Genomic DNA, 18,266 nt, shown 5'->3' on the forward strand with positions numbered 1-18,266 from the left:
GATCCCCCAGACTGAAGTGTCTCCTCATGTGTGATTACTTACTTTTTGTCAATACTAAATAAAACAGAACATAGTTTTATCAGCATCACATACGTTGTGTGCATTAAAAAATGCATATTTAACCAATGTGCATTACCTTCCAAATACCAATTTTCTTTTTCTAAAAAAAAATATTTCAAAGATCATTCTGGATCAGTGAATGTGTGATAGTGTAATTTCTTGCATAAAATACACTATAAAGAAATATTCCCTGAACCTTCTTGTGAGCCTAGCTCTCTCCACGTAAATCCACACCCTCCTTTTTCACATTTAACACAAGCATAAATAGTATTGCTATAGTGTCGATCTCTTCTACCCACTTCAGGCCAGGCCAGTATAAAACTCCACGAATGGAGTTTCCAAAGAATGCTAACTCAAATATTTCAATCCCTTCCATTAGTAAACATGCTTGTATTTCAATTATCTTCTCTCCTTCACACATATCCTTAGGATACAAAGAGAACTGGGAGTATATTGTACTGTGATTCAGAGCCGTCCCTGAACAATACTTGGATATCCTGCTTATCCATGCAGACGAACGTTCCTTAGTTTGTGGAGCACGATTTCTGACCCCCCTTTTTCCCAACTCAGCATAACCCAACAACGCTCCTAGTCTTTCTCTTTTGGGGTGCTGGAGGTCTTCATATATCACTGCATTTTCCTCTCCTAGTCTTTACTTTATTGTTTTTCACTTCATTATAACGGACTCCATAAACCACTCGCCTGACCAAGTTGAACATAGTACGAAGTCATTTTCCTCCTCTTTCAATGGCTTCCTCCTGAAAAGCCTCAGAGTTTTCCTTAATCAGCTGAAGTAGCTAAAGTTGTGTTTTTTTTTACATCTTTATTGGAGTATAATTGATTTACAGTGGTGTGCTAGTTTCTGCTTCATAACAAAGTGAATCAGTCACACACACACATATGTTCCCATATCTCTTCCCCCTCGTGTCTCCCTCCCTCCCACCCTCCCTATCCCACCCAGCTAGGTGGTCACAAAGCACCAAGCTGATCTCCCTGTGCTATGCAGCTGCTTCCCACTAGCCATCTACTTTATGTTTCGCAGTGTATATATGTGAAGTAGCTAAAGTTTTTAAAGTACGTTCTCCCTCCATCTATTTCCTAAAAGTCCATCTAGATACTTTTACATTAAAATAACTTAAATATATGTGTTAAAATTAAAGGTTCTGACCTTAACTGTTCAATACATCAGGGCATCTACTTCAGAAGATGGGGATGGCGTAACAGCCACTTAGCCTCCCCCGGCCCACACATACAGTTATTTTATTAATTTCCATGCTAAATTGATTTTCATTTGATTTAATTTTATTGGAACCCCTTTAAACTATTTTAGAAATTTGGTAGAGCAAAAGTAAACCCATTTTACAGATAAGCCAAACTTACAGAAAAGAAGTATCATCACTATGCTAAACACATGTTAAAGTAAGCTACAACTGCTGGTTTCTGGCTTTCTTTCTACATTTTTATGAACTCTGATTTCCTTAAAGTTTGTACATAGGTCAAGTTTGGCCATTCAAGTGCTACAAAGGCTAAGGCAGACCTTAACTGATAGGAGTAGTGTGGAGGGAGCTCAGATGAACTAGATGAAATGGGCTTGTCTAGAGCTGCTACGGTTACTGCTTCTATGCCTGTTTGTCCAGGGGGAAACCTGGACAAATGTTAATGAGTCTTGTACACTGCAAGAGAAGCCAAAAATGAAAATTTCTAATATGAAATCTCCCCTTCTTAAGATGTTGATTAATAATGTACAATGTGTTAAACACTGCACTGACCAAATGAAATAACTCACGGGCTAGATTCGCTCGTGGACTATATACATAGTCCACCACCTCTGTAGCTGATGACTATTCTGTGACTCACTTACCTCTACCTTCTACTGCTTTAACATTCCTCAAACTGAGTTTAGGGAAACCGTGAAAGGACAATCTTCTAGGCAGTTCCTTCAGCTAGTACCGAATAATACTGAACATTACATCACCAGTAACCTTTTCTCCTTTGTGTATAAGCATATAGACGTAATAGGTACATATCTGCAATTTCTGTTCTATTTACAAATGTATCACTTGAAATTTTCCCCTTCCCCTCACACATCCCAGTTTCAGAATGGGTAACTGAAATGTCTCATTACTTTTCATATGCACTTCTCAAATCCTGTCTGATTTGATTTTAGGTTCTGAGCAATTCATCCTGATTCAGTTGTGTGTAGAAAATATATACTATCAACTTCCTTAGTTTTAACTCATTTTATTTAATACTTGATTACATCTCTCCCCCATCTTTAAATTTAATTTGATCCTTGACAAACAACAACTAAACTAAAAAGTGACCGAGCAATAAGCAAAAAAGTTAAGAGTTTTCTTCTGAGTTAAGAGGCTTCCAATCGCGAGCTGACACGAACATGGTGCGTCTCAGCTGGTTACTGCCTTTGCTCTTAACTGAAGTGAAACTACAGACATCAGAAACTCAGCAGCTTAAAAAGCAAATGATTATCCACCAAACCCAATGTCTCCCTGAAGGCCTGGAGATTACATGTGTAATAATCAGGCTGCCCTTGCCAAAAGTAAGGCTTAATGCTTCATTTTTTTTTATTGTATTTATTGAATGCAGCCATTGCTTGATAGCCCCTCTGAGCATTAACAAACATGAAAGAAACCACCAAAGGAAAGAAAGAAATATATAAATAACGAAAAACCATGCCACTAAAGTTTATAATCTGGAACATGCAGTCCTGGAAATCAGGCACATACTCTTACACTCCTTCAAGTACTCTGTTCTACTTTAAAGTTACGCAAGCACTGCTTAATATGCCAAAAACCTGAATCTCTGAGGTCCCATTTAGATGCAATTGCAAAATACCAATCAGTTTCCCTCTTGCTTCTGTATCATGCCATGTGACAATGCGATATTCCTAAATTTTGTTTCTGTTTCTATACTATTATCAGCTGTATTTTAACACTGTGATAATCATATATTTAGGACTCCCCTGAATAACTTTTTGTAAGATAAGGTGCCCCTAGAGCCGCTAGTATGTGGACGTGCAGGGAACTGGACCAGAGTTATTAAAATCAAATCATCCTTGCATTTAGGAAGAGACAAGACTAAGAACCTGCGACATTTGGTGCTCACGCCCTTCACTTTTTTTCTATCCGTGATAACTCATTTCACATTCTTCTTTGTAAGTGCTGCTCTTTCAAATTTGAAAGTATAAAAAAAAAGATAAAGTTTAGAAACGCAATTTGAAGTAACGGTCATCCAAAAGGGATTAAAGTGTGATTTTTGTTTTATTTTTAAGGGATTGAGGAACATTTTCTTTAGCCACCATGGAAGTTTTTTCCCGTAAAATCTGGCTGAAAAAGAAATCAGCCACATATCAACATCAAAAGTACAACTATTACCCTATGATTTTGTACTTACCTCTTTAACTATTCCTACTCTGAACATTTTTGCTTTTGTGAAGAGCAAAATTATGAGCTCTTGGCTATCACTGTCTGGTGCTGTTAGTACGATTTTATATTTGTTCCGGGCACTCTGTAATTTTTACATGTGGCTTGGGGGCGGGGAGAAAGGAGTAGAGCGGATTATAAAACACAAAATAAATTTAAGAATATGTAAGAGGAATAGAGTGGGACAGAAATAGAAACCCACTGGCAGGTCTTGGGTGTGTTTGCTTACAGGATACTCTAATGTAAAATCTACTGAAGAGCTGCTTTTTGAAGAGAAAGAAAGAAGACTTATGAAACTCACCTCCTAGGACAAATGAAGGCCATGTAGTTGGAGGTAACGATCTACAGACAGTGTCCTGGTACTAAGGGAACGCCTGTCTCCCATCTGAGTTCACGCCCCATGTCTCCATTAACCTGCGACGAATACCTGGGTGCACTCAAGTTCTCTTGAGGAGAGAGGAACACTACAGACCTCTTCCAAGAGGACTCACAATCTAATAGCACCTGGGTTCCCCAAACACACTTCACACAAATCCATTAGGTGCCGAGAGCCAGCCTGCTTTATAAATGCATTTATAGGACAAATTCACCTGTGTGTTTGGCGTGATGGGACTTTCAAGTTACTGGTTACTAGTAGGTCATTTTTGTCACAGCAGCACGTACGAAGAACTGTTGACAGGGGTTTTTATTACATGAGTTTGAAGGTTGGATCCATATTTTAGGCTATAGAAAGCCAAGTTGATTTTTGAGATATGTCTTTACTTGCTACCTATGCTTAGCAAAACCACACTAGGAATTTTTTAAGGCAATTTTAAGTAAGCGCTGTGAAAATCTCTGTACCCCAAGATCCCACCATAAAAATGAAATAAAAATACATGGGGTCCAAAGAAAAGATTCATTCCATGGCCACATATCCTTAAAATCTAAAATGGAATTGGAGGGCTTCTTTCTCAGAGTATAGATTCTCGTTACTTCCTCTTCAAGAGAAGCATATCTAAAAGGTTATTGATTTGGTTCTGAAGGACAGAGTGTTTATTACGGAGGAAGCCATGGCGGAGTACGAGTGTGAGAAATTAATGATGGCTTTGTAAGTGTCCATGCTGTGGTGTGGAACCAGTGGGGCAACTGTCAATCTATATGATAATACATTCCCAAACTTCATAAAACCAGTGAGGTGAAAACGCATTGATTTTTTGGGGGGAGCTAAATAGAATTTATCAAAAAGAAAGGGCAAGAAGTTGACTGAAGTTAACACCTCAGGCTGCAGAGTAGCTCACACCTCACTTTTTATTTGGTTGAGGAGTTTATGATGTGACGTGTACAATTTCTTGTTTTTATTTCTGGCCCCCAAGGAGAAAAGAGCATGCGTCATATACATCTTTGGAATCTGTGAAATATTGAAAAAAATTTAAAAAAAGGAAACACATTCTATCTGTACATTTTTAAATAACCATCTATCACCTAAGCTTGAACTCTGGCTTCAGAATCCCCCCTTCAGAAGCTCTGCCAGATTCAGGAAGAAAAGAACGGCTTCCTGGTTCTAAGTACATTATCTAAGTCCTTTATGCAATTCTGATTGTATTAGAACTAGCATTACAGGGAAAAATCGCCACACTGTATCTAAGGGTTTATTTCCTATCAGTACACAGGGATTTATACAGAGTGCCGCAAGGTGAAAACTGAATATGTTTCAAATGATATTGGAAAAAAGCAACTACTGTTGGTTTACATCTTTACCTGTAAAATCCCCTCAACTCTAACAGTTGTAGGTAAATTCAAGGCAAGCCTTTTTGCTCCCTTTTCTTCTCTGGAAACCTCCCCTTATTCGTTGAGTTTTTAAGATGTATACAGCTTAAAAAAGAAAGGGTGTGAATTCTAGGAATATGTACAAATAATTCTTTATAGATGGTGCCCATGAGACCAGCGAGAATTCCAACCGTGGAACATTTGCTAAAATATCTTGTTTAAGATATGCCGTAAATTCTTGGATTACAAATGATTTTATTTATTAGGCAATCAAAGTGCCTCCATTTAAATAGTACCTGACACACACTGAAGTGGAAAAAGTACATCAGTAAATGGATTCAATGTATGCCTTTATGAAAACTTCTGAAAGTAATTTCCCAACAAATAAGCACCTTTAGAGTGCTGAATGTACCAAGTGTCAGAATTCTGTTAAAATTCAAAAGGAGTCAAGTGCAGATTTTTCCTTGAGAGGACACCTTGATTAGCTACCTGAACTGAGACATAAGGAAGACACATCCCCTTGTCCTCACTGTAGAATAAATTATTTCACAATTAAACATAAATTTAAATGCAACACAGTGACATCTTTTAGAATATATGCAACTTACCCAGGAAATGATGTGTTTTCAACACGGTTTGGAGAATAAACGATATTTAGCTATGCTTTTGTATTTACAACAAGCTGCCTGCCTACCAATTTCTTTCTTTTATTTTTTTAAAGGAAAGAAAATACTTAGAGCTGCTCTAGTAGAGGTTTATAATATTTATGGAAACCTTCTTAACTGATCTATTTGTAAACATTTTAACGGTAATTCTTTTAGCAAACACACAATATATTCATAACAAACCACATAGCATCTGATGTTTTCTCAATAAATCCACCATACCTAATGCAATTTATCTTTTAAAAAATGTTTTGGACTCAACACGGTCCTGAGTTGCTAAGAAAGCCACAAATAAGCACCTTCTCTCTTTAATGACTTGCTTAGGCTTCCCTATATTTACTGCTTCATGATCGGAAGCATTCAATTTTCAAAATTTCATTAAAACACATCCACAAAGCTGATGGATAAAGCAACAGTGATTTGTGACAGAAGGTGTGGGAAGCCGTGAACCTACATAGGTACCAAGGAGAAAAGTAAACACAGACGAGAATACTTTTTTGAAGACAAGTCTCTTCCTATTTGTCATTATTAAACTCCAGAGCATCTGTTCCAAGTTTGATCTCCAATACGGATATGAGGCATTGCCGCCTGGAAATGAAAGTCTAAGATAAGGTAGGATTCTTAAGAGTTCTTCATGAAAAAAAATAACCCAGGGTGCCATTTACTGGGAAGGGGAAATCAATACAAAGACCTAGAAACTTGTGGAGAGAGGACATTTTCTAGGTATAGGTCATAGTTTATCAAGTTGCTTCTTTTGCGATGCAATTTACTTGCTAATAAGACCAACTGACGATGCCTGAATAGTGTGCTATCATCAAAATGTGATTTTAAAATTCTCTCCTCATTTTTTGTGTGTTTGAGGTTTGCTGGTTAATTTTCCCCCAGCTCAGCGTGGGTAGACAAGGTCGATTTCAAAGAAAATGAATGGTTTTTATATGCCTCTTTATTAAAACACAAAAACATCCCAAGCCCCACATTTTGCAGTACCCAGAACATTAAAAAATATTTAAGAAGCAGGCCTACCGTTCTCATCATCTGACTTATTTTCGTTGTCAGAATCAGTCAAGGTAAGGGCCGAGTTTTCACGACTGGACAGGCCGGAACTGCGCCTGGATTTTATCCCTCTCCCCCACAATCGGATGGCATGTTCTGGAGACATCCCTCCCTCTGTATCGGAGTCGGCGTCAGACCCTGTGCTCAGAGAGTAGCCCTGGTGAAGGATCCCCATGTCGGAACAGTAGCCGCTTCGGTGTGGGGAGGGCTCACAGATCCCCAGCTCTGCAAGGGTGAAGTTAGTTCCTAGGGTGACAGCAACAAAGAGACCGATTAAAATTTGTGAAATGCTTTCAAACTTCAAATTTATTCTTACAAAAAGCAGACAGACATTTTCCTGTTCAAAAAATATACCTGATTTGCTGTAGTATACAGCTAAGCAAGAGAATTTAGGATACTGGGGTATATTTGAGAACAAGAGCAACAAAAAAGTAAACGTCTAAGATTAATTTTAATCCTAGAACAGAATGCTCAGATTTTATTTGAAAAAATTTTAAGTATTTACTGTTGTCTAGGTAGCACCATGTAGCTGATAAAAACACTGGATTTATAAGAGGAGCTAATATATACCAAGCACGTGCTTTGCTCCAGGCATCTTTTATTCTGCAACTTTTAATTTACATTTAAAATTTTCACAACGACTTTATGATGAGGATAATATTACTGGAATCATTCTGTCAATAAGGAAACTGAGGAACAGAGAATTTAAGTGACTTACCCAAGGTCACACATCTAGACTGTAGTAAAACCTGGATCTGATCCTTGAGCAGTCTGTCTTCATGTCAAAGAAGCTTAATCCTCCAATAAATGGGAGTGGTGGCCAGGAGACCTGGGGACCAGTCCTAGCTTTCCACTGGTAAGACTCATTGTGGCAAGTCTCTCTTAACAACTTGAGCCCCAGTTTTCTCTTCTGTAAAATCTGGGTATTAATCTCTTAAATTCCTCTCAGAATCACTGTGTGTTTTTATATGTGATAATACATACACCCAAGTTTGTTCTTTTTTTTTTTTTTAAGTGAGTATAGGTAAGGTGTTAGTTAAATGAGCATCCTAGAGATAGAGTTAGTCCACTTTTATTTTGTTTTTTAATTAATTGTTCTTGGAGTATAGTTGACTTACAATGTTGTATTCGTTTTAGGTGTACAGCCAAGTGAATATGTTATATATATACATATATATATCTCCATTCTTTTTCAGATTCTTTTCCCATATAGGTCATTACAGAGTATTGAGTAGAGTTCCCTGTGCTATACAATAGGTCCTTATTAGTTATCTATTTCATATATAGTAGTGTGTATATATTAATCCCAATCTCCTAATTTATCACTTCCCCCCACGTTTCCCCCTTGGTAACCACAAGTTTGATTTCGAGATATGTGAGTCTGTTTCTGTTTTGTAAATAAGTTCATTTATATCATTTTTAATTAGATTCCACATATAAGTGATACGATATGATATTGTTTTTAAATGGTATCAATTTCTTTTTGCTAACATAATTTAAAACCACAAGTGGGTTTTATCAAGGACAGTGAATGTGTGCACATGTGGGGAGTGCAGGGGTGGGCCTGTGGTTTGAAGGGAAGCAGAAGAGAATAGGCATTTATTGAACACATCTACGCCACCATGTGTTGGGCATGGGGCCAGGTACTCTAATAGGCTTTATCTCATTTCAATCTCATAAAAGCACAGCAGTTTAGGTGTTAACCACTTTACAGGGAAGCTAAATACTGTCTCCAAGGTCACACCTGGGCAAATGGCAGATCCACGAATCACCTCTACCTGCAGACCCCAAGCCTACGCTCTCTCTGCAATGTCAAATGGTCTCAATCAAAAACCAATTGGGCAACATTTTTGCACAGTGAATGCTTTATCTATCCGTGTGCTTTAACATTCAGCTTCTTAAAAAGACATTTTAAGGTTTCACTGCATATTAGATGGACTCATGTGGTCCACTGTATTTACTGACATGTAAATCTGATTTTCTAATTCTTACCCAATTTATGGGCAATGAAATAAATGTAATGAAGAAATGCACTCTTATGCTGTAAGTGAAGAAAATCTTCTAAATAACACCAAAGCCATGGGCTTACTCACTCTCTATATATTGATTACATTAGAGCCACTCATGTCTCCAAACTCATGATATAATTAACACTATGATCATCTACATTCATGATATCATTTCTCAGATTTTATTTTTAAAAAGCCCCAAATAACTGTTTATATTAACCTAGTATAAGGTTAATTTGTGATAGACACAAGTGTTTTTATTCTGAGGCTTTCCCTTCCCTTCTCTACTGCACACTGAACTTCCACAGCTTATTTCACTGCGTAAATGGGATCAAATCCAATACTTGACACAATTGTTTCTGGAGAGTGAAACCTGTTCATTGGAGAGCCAACCCAAGCAAATATTTCTGTTGGGGGCGAGGTCAGTTCCTACTACCTGTCCAGGGAAGAGGGGTGTTTCCACCACCACTCAGTGCAGTTCTAAGTGTTTATTCCCTGGGCACAGTTTCATGATGCTGTCTGAAATTCTCTACCCAATGTATTCTGTTCCAGTTTGCGTCCTTGGCAATTAGGTATTGTCTTCTAATTGTACACTAAAATGTATATTTCAGTTTCAGTAGTCTATAAAACTAAAGTTATTGAGTTCATATATATCTGATATTATAATACTTTTCTCTCTACTGTTGCTTTTCTCATTCTTCAGTCATTTCATATGAGCATTCTCCCATCTTGTCTTCAGAGCTCACATTCATTCTGGAGGGTCATGAGGGATATTGCTTCCTTTTCCTCCAATAAAGGAAAACAACCCAAACTAAAACATACATGTTTTTATTCCACATGTGGGAATTTTGAGCTCTATGATTCCATTTGAAATTAAGGCAACTTTCCTGATGGTTTTCTTACATCTCATTATCCAGGACTAGCTTCAAAGACCTCCTCAGGAAAAGAGAAACAGCCCTGTGAGCAAAGGAAGCCTCAGCTTTCTGAGGAGCCCACGTGCTCTTCAATCTGGGTATTAGAAGTCATAGACAGGGAGCCTAGGGCATGGGGAACTGTGGAATAAATGCGGTGCCCCTTCTTTGGTTATGACATTTACTTGATGATAAGAAATAAAAATATTTTTCTGTTAAAACAAACTTGAGATCTTCATAAATCAGTGAAAATTTGCATGCATTTTTCAAGTAATCACAATGTTACAAAAGAAAAAAGTGTACTTCAAGAGCTTCAACTTCAAGCTTACATACCTGAAGCTGCCAAGAAACATTGTAAAGAAAATTGAAGGTATTATACCAAATTCACCAGAAAAAGTTAAATAAGTTCACACTTATAGAAACGCAGGCTTTCCTCTAAAAACAGAATTGTTTCCTCAAAAATTCTCTAACTTCTAAACTCCTCAGCTTCATCTTCCACTAGGACCACACTTCCCCAATGTTACCCGCTCCCCACAATTCCTAGTTTGGTATCTTTTTGTCCTCAACAAACTCACAGAAGAGAAACCTCACTCTAAGTACCTGGGGCAGATTTTGGACCAAGTCTTTCCCAAATTTGCTGGTTTAATATATGAAGCTGGAGAGCCATAGATATAGTAGAAAGGAAAGACTGGTCTAACATTTATTAAATCACTCAACAAATATTTACTGTTCCTAGTGCTGTGCTAGGCCTTGGAGATATAACAGTGAGAAGTATAAAAATACAGTCTGTGACATTTACAGTCTAATCGGGAAAGGGGCATTAATCAAAGAATCACATAAAAAAGTACAATCTATACAGTGATAAATACTATAGAGAAAAGGGCCAGGGAGCCATGAAAGGTCATCCGGTGCTCCAACCCTTCATCCTGTCGCAGCTTGCCCACCAGATGTTCACCTAGTGGTAGACACGAGGGACTGGGAGTTTACTCCACAGAGAAGTTATCACGTCCCCTTCCATTTGCTCTTACCATACCCAGTTTCCCAAGCACTCCTCTATGTGAATTTATTTCAGACAAACATTTTTCATGTATTTTGGCTTAGACGAAGTCCTCATGTTATACCACTTTGCTTAGCATGTAAATAGTACAGGGGAATGTTAATATTATGTCAACTTATTGTTTTACACTTACTTTGCTCATTGATGGAAGACTGATTTGGCTCTAATTCATCTTGTATAATTATGTCTTTATTAAGCTCCATGGCAGCTTTGAATAGAAGAGAGAAACTAGTCACTGTGTGATTCTCCAAGCTAAGGTTTCTAGTGGAAAGCAGTCAACATTTCACTCCTTCTTTACTATCTTGCAGAGGATAAAAAGAGGCACAATACTGCAACATTCATGGAACACATATTCACCCCCTATCTGCCTCCAACCTCGCTAGATCACTAATTAAAGCGGGTGTGGATGATGTCTCCAACTCCTTCCATCTCAGGTGTGTGTTTTACGGCTGTTGCCAATACACTGCTTAATGTGGCCCCATATTACACTGTCAAGGCCAGAGTCAATATTTTGATAGATGAATGATTACACAAAAGCAATGATATTTATATCATGGAATTTTATTATAATTTAAGGTGTTATCAATGTCTAAATATTGACACTGAGAGAACAGCAATGTCTAAAAACTGTTAGGTGATCAGGATAGCAGAACGCAAGTCTTTAAAAATAACTCCATTGATTAGTCTCTTTTGCTTTAAGTTGTCTTTTTTTTTTTTAAATCATAATCTCAGTGTATGACCTGGATCCTTTCCAAAACTTTTTTAGAGAAAAATTTTGCAACAGGTATCAGGAGTCATCCTTTGACCAGTTAATCTTATTTGGGGAAAAAAATCCTAAGGAAGGATGTGTCAGTGCACTGTGATCTTGGCTTTATTTTCTAAGTTTTTCCCAACTTCTCGCATTTTGAAATAACCTTTAAGTAGGAAAAGCACATATGTCGCTAAGTCAGAATTATCATGTCATGGTAATACCAGCGAATACAAATAGCACTGAAAATGTCAGCATTTGAACAGATTTTTACTATGAGGGCAGGAAGATAAAAGTTAACCGTAGTAATGGGGGCGGGTACAATACAGAAAACTTTTATTAACTAAATGTTTACTATGTGAGTCCCCTGAACTTAAGGGAAGAAATTTCACACGGGAAAGCAAAAGTTGCTATAACATGAAACTAGTCAATAGTGATCACTTACGAAATTAATCCCCACCTATCCCCACCCACTTACTACTCGTATCTCTTCTCATATCAACCACCGTATTAATGTCTATATCATCAGTTAGTTGCTGATAACAGGAAGTAATACGGTGCCAATCTGAGATTAAATTATAAAACTTGTGAAGATGCAGATATCCATGAAATCAATAAAAGTGATGCTAAAAAACACTAGGATCGTAATCAAGGACACAAAATAATGAAGATTTAACAGAATTAAGCTGTTAACAACAGAAAACAGAAATGAACATCGGCATGATCAAAAGATGATGGACTTCTGGTTCTAGATTAAGATAAAGTTTCCCACGTCTCTCTACACTTCCCACTAAAGACAGCTAAAATCCCTGGACAGTACATGCAAAAACTACATAAAATGAGTCTAAAAGAGGTTGAGAAGAAGACAGATCTATTAGGGTCCTGGGACCTGAGGAAAAATGTAGCTGAGTTCTCCGGGTTTTCTTTTTGCCTCATATATTCCAGACGTGGTGCTGGAGAAATCTGCAAATTGGAAATACCAATGGAAGCAGATACAATAAACCCAAAGTAAAGCCTACTTCTATGAGGGGTCCTTCCCCACCTCCACAAACACACCAGGGTGGAATCAAAGAAGACTGAGTGATGAGGTGGAACTTTTACTGTCACCCAGTGGCAAAGAGCTTTCCCTGATTCCCTGCAAAGGTGTCACTGGAGTCCATGAGGGGATTCTAGACTTCCATCTACACGCAGTGGTACTGAAGTACCCCTCCCTCTCCCTGCTGAAGTCAGAGGAGGATAAATGTTAAATCTAGCTTCACCACCATTGGAGGACTCATGGGGAACTCTAAGGAGGTGCCCCTCTCCCTCTCAACCAGGTTGGTATCTGCATGGTCCCAGTGGCGAGGCTGAAAACCCAACTCTGCCCAGTAACAAGGAGGCATCCCTCCCCACTTCACCCCAATTCCCGCCCTTGTCAAAGTGGGTCACGTGAGGAGCCTGGGCTTTCACCTCCACCTGGCAGTCAAGCCTCAGGGTCCCACTTTCCCCCCTGGCTTGGTGTCAGAGGAGACCTGCTGAAACAGAAGATTTAAGTAAGATCCAGATTTTCAAAACATAATACTTCAAATAGCCAGGATACAATAAAAAAAAAATCATTCATCATACCAAGAACCAGGAAAATCTCAACTTGAATGAGGAAAGATAATTATTTAAATAAAAGGTTAATGAGAGGCCCTTTGGAAAATTAATGAATCCATCAAATATTTTTTTTGCAAAATATGACCCCCTGTGATCATGCTGCAAAATGCCACTAGGAATGAAAGCTGTAATGTTGTACAGTCATACAATTGTGCCATAAAATGTATATCATGCCCCACACAAATTGTTATTCTTTATCCTTTTGAATAATTATAGCACATTTGGAATAATAAATTGTATTAAACATAAAATAAAATATACTCTTGATAATTAATCTTATTTTCTCAAGATAAAGTCACAATAAATTATTCTTACTATTTAATATGAAATATTGCTTCTTTCTAAACACTGATTCCTTTTGGAAGTGGCCTTTTTTCTAGGATCATTTATCCTAAGACAAAGAGAATCTCTTGTAAATAAACATGGGTCACTTTTCTCAAGCAAATGTTAGACTCTACACGTTAAAGCCAGGAATGAATACTCACTCCAAACTTTTTAGCAGATATTTAAGAAAAAAACACAAATTATAATGTTATAGTTCTCTTTATCACAGAAAGTGAATTTAATCAGATGCTATAAGCTTTTGCAAAATAGAAAGCTATCAAGAAAAATATCGAAATTATAAGAGATAAAACATAACTTTCATTTCGGTTTGATTCATCAAAATGTATCACCAAATTATTATCTTACATTGAATGTCAATACTTTAAATTTTGAGCAATTAAAGATATGTGTAAGCTACACAAAAAAATCAGTCGAAATCAGTTACCAACATTATTTAAAATATTATTTTCATAAAAATTTAAAATCTACATATTTGTACATGGAATGGTAACAATTTTAAAGCCAATGAAGGAACTACTTACGAATTCTAAATTTTATGCTTGTGTATACTGAAATTCTTCACATCAACTCTCTCTTAATGCCCTTCTAAAGTTCATCTGATTTTACACATTCAGATAGTTTCCCAAATGTTGACAAAACTGTTCACAAAAAATCCTGTGGCTTAAAACTACAGAGTAGATGTACATGCATTATTATTCATAAAATTTAGGTCCAATATTTATATTTCAAAAATACACTTTAAGAATCGAAATTTTCTTTTGTGTAGAGCACCTAAATGTTTATATTTTGGTATTTCTAAACTTGTATAATAATTATTTTGGTCTCTATCTGAATCTCTGTCTGACATGTCACAACTTATCCAATTCGTAACTAGAATCACTCCAATGTTAATAAACACATTCCAAATCAAAGAAACACCAAAGGTTAGTGAAGAGAGGAGAGTTTCCAATATTTGAGGTTTTTCCTGTAAGCTTTACCCCCTCAAAGCCAAAGGTGAATGTGGCATTCTCCTCTGATATGGCATTTTCACACATTCCAACCTGAACAAAGCCCAACTTGGAAAACCCAAAAGCGACTACAACAAAGCATCCTGCTGAACAACTGCCAGTTCAGAAATAGAAAGGAAATGCTCCAGCTAGCTGGAGACTCTCTTCTGCTGATGAAAATTCCAACAAGATTAAAAATCATTCCAGTATTAGAAACTATACCAATCAGTTATCCTATGTAAGAGAATTACAAAGGCATACAGTCATCTGACCCTGTGAGACTTCGCTTCTCCAGTTTTTTTATTAATTAGAAAAAATAAAGAAATCAAAGGACAATAGTGGGTTAGCTCCAATGGTCTAGCTCTTCTAAGTTTGAGAACGTAAGTAGCCTACTTTTACTGAGGACTTCAGAATGTGGCAGGCACTGTCCGAAATGCTTTTATATACAGTTTTCTAATTAATTAGGACCGCAACCCTGTAAAACAGTCACTATGCATACGGCCTAGGGTTAAAGTGCGAGTTCCAGTGTCTGTTTTAAAAATACTCGTTGACCATATATTCTCAGAATTAATTACTTCTGATGAGTCTCCACTTACTCATTTGTAAAATAGACGTAAAAATAGCACCTGCCTTCATAAGATTCTTGTGAGCATTGAACTAGATAAGGCAGGTAAAAGTGCTTAGAACACTACCTGCCACGTAGTAATCACACAACAAATGTACATAATATAATGATCATCATCAGTTTACAAATGAACTCTGCTTTTTAAAAAAAAAAAATTACAGAATTATTAGCTCTTTTTAATTCTTGAGTTGATTTTGAAAATTTTGGAACAATACATTTTTCTAGGAAAGTGCCCATTTCATCTATGTCTTCAAATGGATTGGCACAAAGTTATCCAAATATTTTTAAGTCCCTTCAAATTTCTGCTAGGTTTGTATCAATAGGATGCTGTCTTTTTTTTTTTTCATTCCTGACATCATTTATTTGTGCTTTATTTTAACTGGATTGGTTTTACCAGTGATTGAATAATGGTTTTTGTCTTTCAAAAAAACAAATTTTTGCTTTTCTGATTCTATCTACTATCTCTACATATTTTCTAGTTTATTTATACTTATGTATACAAATTATCCCTTGGCTCTTTCCTTCTTTGAGTATAGTCTATTGATCTTTTCCATATCTTTAAAAGTTGATTTCTTACGTCATCAGTATTCGGCCATTTTTCCTTTTTATTGTATGCAGTTTAGGCTATATATTTCTCTCTACGGACCACTTTCACAGCATCTCAGAGGTTTCGATTCACAGCATTCTCACTGTTGTTTAGATCTAAATATTTTCATGTTCCTGATTAACCTATTTATTAAATTTCCAAATGTATTGGGGTATTTTGTATACATTTCTGGTTTTGATCTCTAATTTAATTGTATTTGGCTAGAGAGCATCATTTTTTTTTTTTTTTTTTTTTTTTTTGGCGGTACGTGGGCCTCTCACTGTTGTGGCCTCTCCTGTTGCGGAGCACAGGCTCCGGACGCGCAGGCCCAGCGGCCATGGCTCACGGGCCCAGCCGCTCCGCGGCATGTGGGATCCTCCCGGACCAGGGCACGAACCCGTGTCCCCTGCATCGGCAGGCGGACTCTCAACCACTGCGCCACCAGGGAAGCCCCGAGAGCATCATTTTTATGTTACTAAACTTTTGAACAATTTTTACATTTGCTTCATAGCCTGCTAAATTTTTATAAGTATTTCATGTGTATTTGAGAAGAACACATGTTCTCTAATTACTGAATGCAAGATTTTATATATGTCAATTAAACAAAATTATTAACCATGCATTCAATTTTTCTACATGGTACTAATTTGCCATTTGATTGTCTTACCAAGAACTGACAGTTATATGATGAAATTTCCTACTGTGATGGGTGTTTTCCCCCATAGCTTTATCCATATTTGCTTTATCTCTATTTAAGGCTATATTATAGGTACATATATGTTTAGAATAATTATAGTTTTATCATCAATATGTAGTGATTATTTCTAATAAATTTTTGAGATAATATTATTTTGAGATAATAATAAATTTTTGAGATAATATCTGTTTTTTAATATTAATTATATTTTACAAGGAATTTGTCCATTTCATCTAAATTGTCACAGTTTATGACAATGTCCTTGATTTGGGATATTTGTGTATTCCCTCTTTTTTTTCTTGATTATTCTAGCTATGGCTTTATCAATTTTATCAGTTTTTCAGAGGACCGGCTTTTGGCTTTAATATTTTCATTTCTTTTCTATTTCTTTAATTTTTGCCCTTATCTTGATTATTTATCTCTACTTATTCTGGGTTTCATTTCCTCCTCCTTTTCGAGGTTCTTGAGGTAGAAATGTAGATCACTGATTTGAAAACAATTTTTATTTCTGAAATAAAAATACAAACTTATCATCTTCCCCTCTTCAGCTGCATCTCACAAATTTGGATACGTTTGAATCATTCAATTCCAGATATTTTCTAATTTCTCTTGTACTTCTTCGATGCATGGGTAACTTAGAAGTGTGTAGTTTTATTTCCACATATTTCAGACTTGTCTAGATTTCTTTACTATTAATGATTTCTCACTTAAGTACTTGGTGGACAGAGAACAAATTCTCTAGGATTCCTTCTTGAAATTAACTGAGACTCACTTTGTAGCCCAGAATACAGTAAATGTTGCTGAATGTACCACTGAAAAATACAGTGTATTCTAAAGTTGTATGTAGTGGTCTATAAATGTCTATAAGGTCAAGATGATTAAAAATGGTGTCCTCTACATCCTTACTGATATTTTTGGTCTAGATGTCCTATCGGTTACTGAGGAAAGGGTTAAATCTGTAACTAATCATGTATTTTTTCTTTCTCCCTTTACTTTTGTCAATTCCGCTCCCCCGCCCCCCACCACCTTTCTTCTTCATGGGCTTCTTTTTGAAACTATATTATTAGACACATACAATTTTTTATCACCAGGGCAAATTGACCCTTTTATCAAATATCCATCTTTTTCTCTGGTAATACTCGTGGTCTTAAAGTGTATTTTAAGACCACCATTGCCTGATGCGAAACTGTTCAGCTTTCTTAAGTTTACTGTTAACAGTGAACATATTATATGTCTAATTTCCTTCCTTTGCTTTCAACTGTTCTGTGCCTTTGTATTTAAAATGTGTCTCTTGTAGACAGCATATATTTGGAACTTGCTACTTAACTACTCAGACAATCTTTTCCTTTTAATTGGTGTGATGGTTCGTTTATATTAATGTAATTTTTGATACGGCTGGATTCAGGTTCACCATTTTGCTGTTCTTCCTGTTTGTCCCTTTTCTGTTGTTCCTTTCTGTATTTCCTTCTCTACCTTCACTTGGGTTAGCAGTTGCTTTTTAAATTCCACTTTAATTTTTCTATTGGCTTTTAAGCTTTCGCTTAACATAATTTTTTTAGTGGTTGCTTTAGGGATTACAATATGTATGTTACATTAGTCTATTTAGAGTTCTAATCTTACTTGATATAAGCTGTTCCTCCAATTTCTGGGAATTTATGATTTCTTTATTCTAAAAATTTCTCAGCCATTGTCTCTTAAAT

At 36.5% G+C, this 18,266-nt stretch overlaps 1 protein-coding gene across 1 annotated transcript in view; it reads right to left on the reverse strand.

Annotated features, from left to right (window-relative positions):
- TENM2 (teneurin transmembrane protein 2) overlaps positions 1-18,266 on the reverse strand; it is a 979,370-nt gene that overhangs the window by 896,473 nt on the left and 64,631 nt on the right. Inside the window, exon 2 of the mRNA XM_024753416.1 lies at positions 6,935-7,210. Within this exon, the coding sequence (XP_024609184.1) occupies positions 6,935-7,210 (276 nt within the window). The remainder of the gene's footprint in view (positions 1-6,934; positions 7,211-18,266) is intronic.

Source organism: Neophocaena asiaeorientalis, unplaced genomic scaffold (genome assembly GCF_003031525.2).
Source record: "Neophocaena asiaeorientalis asiaeorientalis breed wild unplaced genomic scaffold, Neophocaena_asiaeorientalis_V1.1 scaffold268, whole genome shotgun sequence".
Lineage (NCBI taxonomy): Eukaryota > Metazoa > Chordata > Mammalia > Artiodactyla > Phocoenidae > Neophocaena > Neophocaena asiaeorientalis.